The 11,254-nt window shown below is 42.4% G+C and overlaps 1 protein-coding gene across 1 annotated transcript in view; it reads left to right on the top strand.

Moving 5' to 3' along the window:
* Positions 1 to 124: 124 nt before the first annotated feature.
* TOX4 (TOX high mobility group box family member 4) overlaps positions 125 to 11,254 on the top strand; it is a 22,601-nt gene continuing 11,471 nt past the window's right edge. Inside the window, exons 1-3 of the mRNA XM_012498083.2 lie at positions 125 to 214; positions 426 to 494; positions 10,827 to 11,069. Coding sequence (XP_012353537.1) covers positions 209 to 214; positions 426 to 494; positions 10,827 to 11,069 — 318 coding nt within the window. The 5' untranslated portion in view covers positions 125 to 208. The remainder of the gene's footprint in view (positions 215 to 425; positions 495 to 10,826; positions 11,070 to 11,254) is intronic.

Raw genomic sequence — 11,254 nt, 5'->3', positions numbered from 1 at the left:
CCAGGGACGCCTCTAGCACTTCTACATGCCATTATCCCTCCAAACTACAGGGGGCGATAGCCCAGCGCCTGACTCGTTGCAGCCCCACGGCGCCCCTTCCAATCAGCAGAGAGTAACGCACGTCCTTGCGGAAGTGACGGCAGTTCCGAGACCAGTGGGGGCGGTGGGAGCGATGAGGGTCTGAGACGGTGGGAGCGGTTGTGTGAAGATGGAGGTAGGAACCTGATAGCTAAGAAGGCTGGCGAGAGAACGCGGCCGACTGGGTTGAAGCAGAGACGGGAAGCCGGGCGGAGAGGCGACTGACGGGAGAGGAGAGAGAGCGGGGTTTGGGGAGTGTTGTCAGAATGTCGGGGTCAGAAGCCATCGCTCCAAGCTGACTCCCTGCTCCCCCTAACTTATCCCCGCGACTTTCTTTTGGTTTCCAGTTTCCCGGAGGAAATGACAATTACCTGACGATCACAGGGCCTTCGCACCCCTTCCTGTCAGGGGCCGAGGTGAGCAAGAGCTGCCGACGCCGCGGAGGGAGGGCCTGAGGCAGCGGTGGGGTAGGGTAGTGGGGGGGAGAGCACGGACTCCAGGGACTGGGGCTGGGAACCAAGGGCCGCAATTGGTGTTTAGAGAAAAGTGGCGGTTGCTTCTGAGCCTATGGGGACTATCTGGGGAAGTCTTGGGAAGTTGCTGTCATCAGAAAGCAAGGTACTGGAAAGAGATAACCTGTTTAAAGAGAAAAGGGATTCTGGATTAGAAGACAGAGTGGAATTGTCTCCTTTCTCTGGGGAGAAATAGCTACGATAATCTTAGGGGATCGCAGTGGAAAGAAAATGTTTCAGCAGTTGAAGAAATTGGGGTGAGGGGAGGAGCTTACCTAGCAGAGAGTTAACCGTGAAACAGCATGTGTTCGTTCCTGGAACGAACTCTGTTGAAGGGGTCTTTTTAAATTTGTTTCATTTAAATTTCTTACTGGTTTTCTTTTGTTTTGAGACAGAGTCTCGCTTTGTCGCCCAGGCTGAAGTGCAGTGGTGCAGTCTCGGCTCACTGCAACCTCTGTCTCCCAGGTTCAAGCGATTCTCCTGCCTCAGCCTCCCGAGTAGCTGGGATTACAGGCGTGCGCCACCACGCTCGGCTAATTTTTGTATATTTAGTAGAGATGCAGTTTCACCATATTGGCCAGGCTGGTTTCGAACTCCTGACTTAAGGTGATCCACCCACCTTGGCCTCCCAAAGTGCTGGGATTACAGGCCTGAGCCATTGCGCCCGGCCTAAATTTCCTACTTTGATAAAAAATTTGTGGTTACCTTTACCTACACGGTGTCAGCTTGTTTTGCTAATGCCAGGAGGAAAGGAAATGGCTGCTAGAGAACATAAAAGAGTTGAGTAGGACATGTGTTTCAATTTGCCGGTGACTCAGACGTTGGGCACATTACTTCATCTTTGTATGTCACAGTTGCCCCAGCTGTCAAACAGCTGTAATAATGGTTTCTTATGCTGTTTTAAAGTAGAAGTAAAGGTTATGATGAAACCCTAAAGTATTCGTTAAAAAATTTTGGTTGAAATATTGTCATAATATAGATATGTATCACTTGTTTAGGAGAGGCAAAAGAGAATGGTGGAACAGACAAAACTTTCTGTCTTTGAGAAACTGAAGTCTTGAACCATCTGCCATTTTTTGAGGATTTTTATGTTTATTTTCAAAAGTGGTGTGGACCATTTGCATCAGTTTTTTGTACCAAGAATTGTCAGTGGCTGTCACATGGGTTTATCCTATAATCCTAACGTTTTCATGGATGAAAATGGGGTTGACAAGGGGCAGTTGCTAGTTTAACTTTTTTTCTTTTTTTTTTTTGAAACAGTCTCCCTGTAGCCCAGGCTGGAGTGCAGTGGCACGATCTTGGCTCACTGCAGCCTCTACCTCCTGGGCTCAAGTGATTCTCCTGCCTCAACCTCCCAAGTAGCTGGGAATACAGGTGTGTGCCACCACACCCAGCTAATTTTTTTTTTTTTTTTTTTGTATTTTAGTAGAGACGGGGTTTCCCCCTGTTACCCAGACTGGTCTTGAACTCCTGGCCTCAAGTGATCTGCCCGCCTTAGCCTCCCAAAGTGCTAGGATTACAGGCATGAGCCAGTGTGCCCGGTGCCAGTTTAACTTTTTTGTTGCTTTTATTTATCATTCTCATAAGCAGGGTAAGTGTGAATCTAGTATGCAACAAAATTTGAAATGATATAAAACCTAAATCTGGGCCCAGCACAGTGGCTCCCAACTGTTTGGGAGGCTGAGGCAGGAGAATTGCTTGAGCCCAAGAGTTCTAGACCAGCCTGGGCAATGTGATCAAACTCTGTCTCTATAAAAAATAATAATAATTAATTTTAAAAAAACAGCTGAGGCCGGGCGCGGCGGCTCATGCCTGTAATCCCAGCACTTTGGGAGGCCAAGGTGGGCGGATCACAAGGTCAGGAGTTTGAGATCAGCCTGACCAACATGTGAAACCCCATCTGTACCAAAAATACAAAAATTAGCCGGGTGTGATGGTGTGCGCCTGTAATCCCAGCTACTCAGGAGGCTGAGGCAGGAGAATCGCTTGAACCTGGGAGGCAGAGGTTGCAGTGAGCCGAGATCGCGCCATTGTACTCCAGCGCAGGTGAACGAGTGAGACTCCGTCTCAAACAAAAACAGCTAAAATCTGCTTGGTGCTTTGCACTCTCAGTTGCCAGTTTCTTCTGAGTGAGATCTCCATTTTTAAATTTCATTATTTGAGTGTTGGAAATCTCACATTGGACTTATCTGCATGAAATTCCCAATTTCTCCTCAATCAGGTCTCCACAGTTTAAATTTTGTTATTTAGAGTGTTATAAATTTTACGTTGGCCACATTCATGCGTAAGTGCATTTTAAAATTAAATACAAGTAGCTTTCAAGTTTACCCACTGTTCTTAATTCTCTACCCCAGTTATGAAGTTGAACAATCAAGAGGTAGCCACATAAAAAAAAGTGGTTCCTTTTTGCTTTTGCTTTTGTTTTTAATAGAGACAGGATCTCACCATGTTGTCCAGGCTGGTCTCAAATTCCTAGGCTCAAGCGATCCTCCCACCTTGGCCTCCCAAAGTACTAGGATTGTAGGTGTGAGCCACCATGCCAGGACAGAAGTGGTTCCTTTTCACATCAAGAAACTTCCCATGAAGAATCATGTTGTATGGTGAAGAAAAGTAAATTGAAAGTATTAATAAGTAATATTATAATAAAAAAAGAAACTTTCCGGGTTTGAATCTGTCCTTTGTTTTTGTTTTTGTGACTTAAGAAATCTTATTTTATTTTGCCAAGAAACTGATAGCTAAGTTTTAGGCTCAATTTCAGTAGCTTCCTTTTGCCTAAGGCTCCTGTCATTGTTAGCAGTTCTCCATTTTCTCATTACAACTTCTACACCTTCCCTTTCCCTTGGTAGCGGTGGTAATGGTTGTTTTATAACTTTTATTTTAATGGGGTTATGGTTTTACTGTGAGCCATCCCAAATATATCTTAGAAGTAGGTAAAGGTAATATTAAAAAAAGGTTTTTTTACAAGAGAGGAAATTTTTAGACTTTGCCGATCCTCCCCCAAAAAATAGTTGCCCATAAAAAGTTCTAACCATTAAAAAAATGAATAATTGGACTCCACTGTAATTAGGAACTTCTTTTCATCAAAAAACATGATTAACAAAGAGGCATTCCACAGACTGAGAGAAGATATTTACAATACATATATCTAACTCATATTCAGAATATATCAAGTACTTCTGCAGAGTAAAAGAAAGAAACCAATTTAAAAGGAAGCAAAGGCCAGGCGTGGTGCTCACGCCTATAATCCCAACACTTTGGGAGGCTGAGGCGAGTGGATCACCTGAGGCCAGGAGTTCAAGACCAGCCTGAGCGACACAGAGAAACCCCGTCTCTACTAAAAATACAAAATTAGCCGGGTGTGGCAGCGCATGCCTGTAATCCCAGCTACTCGGGAGGCAGAGGCAGGAGAATCACTTGAACCTGGGAGGTGGAAGTTGTGGTGAGCTGAGATTGCATCATCGCACTCCAGCCTGGGCAACAAGAGAGAAGCTCCGTCTCAAAAAAATAAAATAAAAGGAGGCAAAAGATTTGAACAGTCACTTCACAAAAGAAGACGTCCAAATTGCCAGTAAGAGTTGGCAAGGATGTGGATAACTTTTTTTTTGAGATAGAGTCTTGCTCTGTCGCCCAGGCTGGAGTGCAGTGCTGCGATCTCGACTCACTGCAACCTCCACCTCTCACGTTCAAGCAACTCTCGTGCCTCAACCTCCTGAGTAGCTGGGATTACAGGCATGCACCACCACACCTGGCTAATTTTTGTATTTTTGGTAGAGACCGGTTTTCACCATGTTGGCCAAGTTGGTCTCAAACTCCTGACCTCAAGTGATCCACCTGCCTCAACCTCCCGGAGTGCTGAGATTATAGCTGTGAGCCAGCTTGTCCAGTGGATGTGGATAACTGGATTATTGCTAGTGAGAGTGTAAATTAATTGAGCCACTGGAAAACTGGCAGTACCTACTAAAGATAAACATGCCCCCCTAACCTATGACCAGGTAAATTCCACTCCATGATATGTACACAACAGAAATGATTGCATATGTTCACCAAAAACATGTTCCCAACAACTTTATTCTTAATAGCTTAACCCTGAAAACAACTCAGATGTCTATCAACAGAAAAAAATGGTGTATTTGTTAAAAGGAATACTACACAGATATACAAAATTAAATTATAAATGCAATTGGATAATCTAAACAATATATTGTTGAGTAGAAGAAGACAAACATGAAAGAGAAGACACTATATTCATTCATATTTTTAAATGAGGGTCAAGAATACGCAAAACTGAACTATCAAAGTAGTGATACCAGTTGTGAAGGGAAGGAAAGGGGCACAAGGAAATGTTCTGCATCTTTGATTTGGATAGTGATTACTTGGATGTTTGCATATGTAAAAAATCCATTAAGCTATACACTTAAAATTTATGTACCTTACATAAGTTATATATCAATGAAATAAGAAATAGTAATAATTTCAAAAGAGTAGCAGTCCAGAGATAGCATTGCCTGAGATGGAAAGTTCTATGATCTGAAGGCAATTTAATCTTCCTGTTTCTCTTTTTCAAGTTAGCTCTAATATAGTGGTATTATGCTTAGAGCACATTGGGGAAATAATTAGGCATAAAGGTACCCATCCTTCAGTAGGAAAAGTAACTAACATTAGAACCAGTTCATTATTTCTGGCCAAATAGGTAAAATTTTCATTACTACATCAGTTTTTAAAAACAGTTATTTAAATGACCCATAGTACCAGTGTATTGTTGAATAAATAGGTGTTGGATTAAAATAAATTTCTCTAAAATGAATAATCTATATAATAAGCTAAAGAAATAATAGATTTTATGTTTGGGGATCAGAGAATGAAAAAAGGGAGAGAAATGGTATTTTTGATTTTTTAGTTCTCTTGATATTTAAGCATCTTTGCTTATAAACTGTAATTCCCAAACCAGCCCCTCCTTCAAAAAGGCCCAGGAATTGAACAAAGGAGGAAAGGAAAGCTAAGTTAGAAGGTAACTGCATATCATGTTCCTGTTTTCTCTTTCTGTGTCCAAACCACTTCTTTTTAATATTTGCTACAGTTTTAGCTTTGTTTTATATTTAACAGTCTAAAGTGTGATCTGGTTATGTAATCCACTAAAATAAAGTAAGTTTAGATATTCATTTTTGGATTTTACCCATAATTTTACAGATCATTTGTAGTGAAAGAGATTTTAGTGAATCTCTATTTTTACTATAGCATGTGGTTTACCTTTCTGTATCCTTTTTTTTTTAACCTTCTGTATTCTTGATAATTGTAGTTATCTCAGTATTCATACTTGAAGGAATAAAACAGAACCCAGAAAACCACCATGAAAGCCATAGGTACTGAATAACAAAGCTTTTCCACATCCCAAGGGGTGGTGTATAGAAAGAATGCCTTGTTGAATGGAATCTCTCCATGTCTAATTTTTTTGTTATCATTGCCCAGTTCATTTTATGTAGCCATGTCTAATTTTTTAGTGTACGAGGAGAACATTCCAGATGGTTTATGAGGGGTAGTCACTTGTGGAATACTGGTCCTTTGTTTTGGATATGAATTTTTATCCTTTTTGGGTTCTCATTAACAAATAATATCATTTTTATATCCTGACAAAGTTGCTGTTTTGTTGTGGTAAGCAGAAAAGGATAGGCATCTTTGCTTTGCCAAAGCAATCTGTATGTTAAAAATTTTGGAAACTACTATTTTACTATTAGTCTAGTACAGTAAATGTTTCCCTTGATCCTTCTTCCTGTTCCTATAACTTTTTTTTTTTTTTGGTATGAGAATTTGGTAAAAATCTTTCTACCTTCTACCTTAAAAATGCTCATGTAAACCTAAACTGAAATATCAGAAAGAGTCATGGACTGGAAGTTAAGAACTTCCACACAATAACAAAAATTATGGGCCAGACACAGTGGCTCACACTTGTAATCCTAGAACTTTGGGAGGCCAAAGTGGGAAGATCACTTGAGCCCAAGAGTTCAAGGCTGCAGTGAGTGATGATGGAGCCAAGCACTCAGCCTGGGCGACAGGGTAAGAACCTGTCTCAAAATTAAAGAAAAAACAACAACAAAACAACATACATAAATACATGATTTGTGTACTACTGAGAAAAGTTCAGTTCTTGGGGAAAGTTTCAGTTTTTCCCATCAAGAACTGCCTGGTATTTTTTGTTATTTGTGTGTGTGTGTGTGTGTGTGTGTGTGTGTGTGTGTGTGTGTGTGTGTGACAGTCTTGTTCTGTCATCCAGGCTGGAGTGCAATGATGTGATCTTGGCTCACTGTAGCCTTCAACTCCCAGGTTCAAGCGATTCTCATGCCTCAGCCGCCCGGGTAGCTGGGATTACAGATGCACACCACCACACCCAGCTAATTTTTGTATTTTTAGTAGAGATGGGGTTTTCCATGTTGGCCAGGCTGGTCCTGAAATCCCGACTTCAAGTGATCCACCCACCTTGGCTTCCCAAAGTACTGGGATTACGGGTGTGAGCCACCACTACCAGCTGAGAACTGTGTGTTCTTATGCTCCGTGTGCTTATATCTTATATCTCAGACAACGACCAGATTTTTTACCATACCAAGTAAAATAGTAAGGAGAAGGAAAACTGTATATATATCTTTTTGTCTTTTAGGAAACTTTTACAGATGTGATTCAGAGAGATTGGGCATTTCACAGACATACTTTTTTCTCCCTAGTTTCTGCTAGGTGGAAATTTTCTTTCTAGCAATGTCTTTTTTTTTTTTTTTTTTTTTTTGAGACAGGGTCTTGCTCTGTCACCCAGGCTGGAGTGCAGTGGCACAATCTTAGCTCACTGCAACCTCTGCCTCCTGGATTCAAGTGATTCTCCTGCCTCAGCCTCCTGATGTAGCTGGCATTACAGGCACCCGCCACCACACCTGGCTAATTTTTGTATTTTTAGTAGAGATGGATTTTCACCATGTTGGCCAGGCTGGTCTCGAACTCTTGACCTCAGGTGGTCCACTCGCCTCGGCCTCCCAAAGTGCTGAGATCATAGGCATGAGCCACCGCACCTGGCCTTTATTTTCTTTTTTCTTTCTTTCTTTCTTTCTTTCTTTCTTTTTTTTTAGACATGATCTTTGTCTGTCGCCCAGGCTGGAGTGCAGTGGTGCAGTCTTGGCTCACTGTGACCTCTGACTCCTGAGTTCAAGTGATCCTCGTGCCTCAGCCTCTTGAGTAGCTAGGATTATAGGTGTGTGCCACCATGCCTGACTAATTTTTTGTTCTTTTGGTAGAGACGGGTTTCACGGTGTTGGCCAGGCTGGTCTCGAACTCCTGGCCTTGTGTGATCCGCCCACCTGGGCCTCCCGAAGTGCTGGGATTATAGGTGTGAGCCACTGCTCCCAGCCTAATGTCTTCACTAAACCAGAATTAGAGGCTGGGCACTGTTGCTTATGCCTGTAATCCCAACAGTTTGGGAGGTCAAGGCAGGGTGATGACTTGAGCCCAGGAGTTCAAGACCAGTCTGGGCAATATGGCCAGACCCAGTCTCTACAAAAAATGTAAAAATTAGCCTGGTGTCATGGTCAGGCGTGGTGGCTCACACCTGTGATCTCAGCACTTTGGGAGGCTGAGGAGGGCAGATCACCTGAGGTTGGGAGTTCAAGACCAGTCTGACCAACATGGAAAAACCCTGTCTCTACTAAAAATACAAAATCAGCCTGGCGGGCCGGGCGCGGTGGCTCACGCTTGTAATCCCAGCACTTTGGGAGGCCGAGGCGGGCGGATCACGAGGTCAGGAAATCGAGACCACGGTGAAACCCCGTCTCTACTAAAAATACAAAAAACATTAGCCGGGCGTGGTGGCGGGCATCTGTAGTCCCAGCTACTCGGAGAGGCTGAGGCAGGAGAATGGCGGGAACCCAGGAGGCGGAGCTTGCAGTGAGCCGAGATCGCGCCACTGCACTCCAGCCTGGGTGACAGAGCGAGACTCCGTCTCAAAAAAAAAAAAAAAAAAAAATCAGCCTGGCATGGTGGCACATGTCTGTAATCCCAGCTACTAGGGAGGCTGAGGCAGGAGAATCGCTTGAATTTGGGAGGCGGAGGTTGCGGTGAGCCGAGATCACGCCATTGCACTCCAGCCTAGGCAACAAGAGTGAAACTCTGTCTCAAAAATAAAATAATAATAAAAATTAGCCTGGCATGGTGGTGTGCACCTATAGTATCAGTTACTTTGGAAGCTGAGGTGGGAGAATCACTTGAACCCAGGAGGCGGAGGTTGCAGTGAGCAAGATCACACCACTGCACTTTATCATGGGTGACAAAGGAGACTCTATCTCAAAAAAAAAAAAAAAAAAACAAAAAAAAAACTGCCAGGTGCAGTGGCCCGTGCCTATAGTCCCAGCACTTTGGGAGGCTGAGGCGGGTGGATCATGAGATCAGGAGATCGAGGCCAACATGGTGAAACCCCATCTCTATTAAAAAACACAAAAATTAGCTGGGCGTGGTGGCACACACCTGTAATCCCAGCTACTCGGGAGGCTGAGGCAGGAGAACTGCTTGAACCCGGGAGGTGGAGGTTGTAGTGAGCCAAGATCACGCCACTGCACTCCAGCCTGGGCCACAGAGCGAGACTGTCTCAAAAAAAAAAAAAAAAAAAAAAAAAAAAAAAAAAAAAAAAAAAAAGACAGAAATGGTCATAATAGAAGAACCTTTCAGGATCTAGAGGAACCTTGAGGTCTGTAAGCCAAACACTTTGGAGGCCGAGGCAGCAGGATTACTTGAGCCCAGGAGTTCAAGACTAGCCTGGGCAACACAGGGAGAGCTGGTCTGTACAAAAAATTTTAAAAATTAGCTGGGTGTGGTGGCACATGCCTGTAGTCCTAGCTACTCAGGAGGCTGGGGCTGGAGGCTTGCTTGAGCCTAGGAGTTCCAGATCAGCTTGTGTGACAGAGCAAGACCCCATCTCAAAAAAAAAAAAAAAAAAAAAGGAACCTTTAGGAACTCTATTTAAATAATGCATTGTTCAATTATGAAAAAATAAATGTTGGTACCTATTGAATTTGATCTGAATCAGTTTATATTTACTATGCTATGTTAGATTGATAGAATTAAAAGTTTCTAAAATTCCAATTATCTGTTATAATTGGTTGGGGTAGGGGCAAAGTAATCATTATTAGGATATTATCATTCATAACAATGGTTAATGATGGTTATTAAGCCATTATATGTATCAGGCAATGTGCTAAGCTTTTATGCATGAAATCTCACTTATCCTCATAATAACCATGTAAGGGGATTACCATTATAATTCCCATTTTACAGATGAAGAAAACTTGTTCAAGGTCTTGTACTCAGGTCTCTCTGACAGCAGTCTCTTGCTATTATTTATAAATGTCTACTGTTGCAAATGCCACCACTTAGATTTTAGCGTCAAAACAGAACCATAGCAGTTAACATATCTTAGATCAGACATTGGTCTGTTAGCTGCATGAGTGGTGGCCTCATTCAGAAAAGAAAGAATGTATTATTATTGACCTAGTTGGACTCAGAGGAAGAAATTGGGTCTTTAGCCAACTGGAGTAATCCTTTTCCTCTCTTAGAAGCTTGGTCAGAGCAAGACTAGCATTTTTGGCATTGTTGAGGTTTTCTGAAAATCCTATACAAATGGGAATCTTTATTTGTTGTTAACATTATAATTTGTAAAGTGGAGAAGCAGTAGGAAACTCTAAGTGCAAATATTTTAGAGGGGGATAAAGTTCCCATGACAGTACATTTTAGCATCTGTTTGAAAGGAACCTAAAACAACAAAGTATAATTGGCTGGCTGACAGCGAATTTCTGTGACCTAACAGTTTAGATGTAATAATTGTGAAATAACTGCTCTATTAGAATCTTTAGAGAGATTTCAAGGATCATAGTAAACAGGTTATAAAGGCTATGTCCTAAGTAATGGTACTGAAAGAATTTTTCATTAGAACAATAGGCATAATTTAGGACAAAAGAGATGGTAATGGTAGAAAAGAGATAAAAGAATTGAAAATTGTGACTGATGTTAGCAGCCTTGAATGTACCAAATGACCAAGGGTATCAGAAGAGAGATTGGTAAAAATAATAGGTTCTAAGAAATTGATTATAAAATAGGATCCTAAGCAGGAAAAATGTACCCTGAGAATCTCTAGTACCCCATTATGTTCTTCACTTAGTAGTATGCCATTTCTCCTCTTTTCACTAATTCTTTTCCCCCTTTTTTCTCCTACAGACATTCCATACACCAAGCTTGGGTGATGAGGAATTTGAAATCCCACCTATCTCCTTGGATTCTGATCCCTCATTGGCTGTCTCAGATGTGGTTGGCCACTTTGATGACCTGGCAGACCCTTCCTCTTCACAGGATGGCAGTTTTTCAGCCCAGTATGGGGTCCAGACATTGGACATGCCTGTGGGCATGACCCATGGCTTGATGGAGCAGGGCGGGGGGCTCCTGAGTGGGGGCTTGACCATGGTAAGGGGCAAGACATTGTCAGGCTTACCCCAGCTAATGGGCATGGCATTAGGGGAGACAAAAGTTACTCTTTATTCCCTACGACACTTGGGTATTACTTGTTTCTCTTCTTGTGGCTAAAGGCTCACCAACAAAGACTTAATTTCACCTGAATAAATGAAATTTACCATGTAGGTAGATTTTAC

This window comes from Nomascus leucogenys, chromosome 22a (assembly GCF_006542625.1).
Source record: "Nomascus leucogenys isolate Asia chromosome 22a, Asia_NLE_v1, whole genome shotgun sequence".
NCBI classification, from domain to species: Eukaryota; Metazoa; Chordata; class Mammalia; order Primates; family Hylobatidae; genus Nomascus; species Nomascus leucogenys.
The sequence above is the reverse complement of the archived record's forward strand: the minus strand, read 5'-3'. Positions and strand labels throughout refer to the sequence as shown.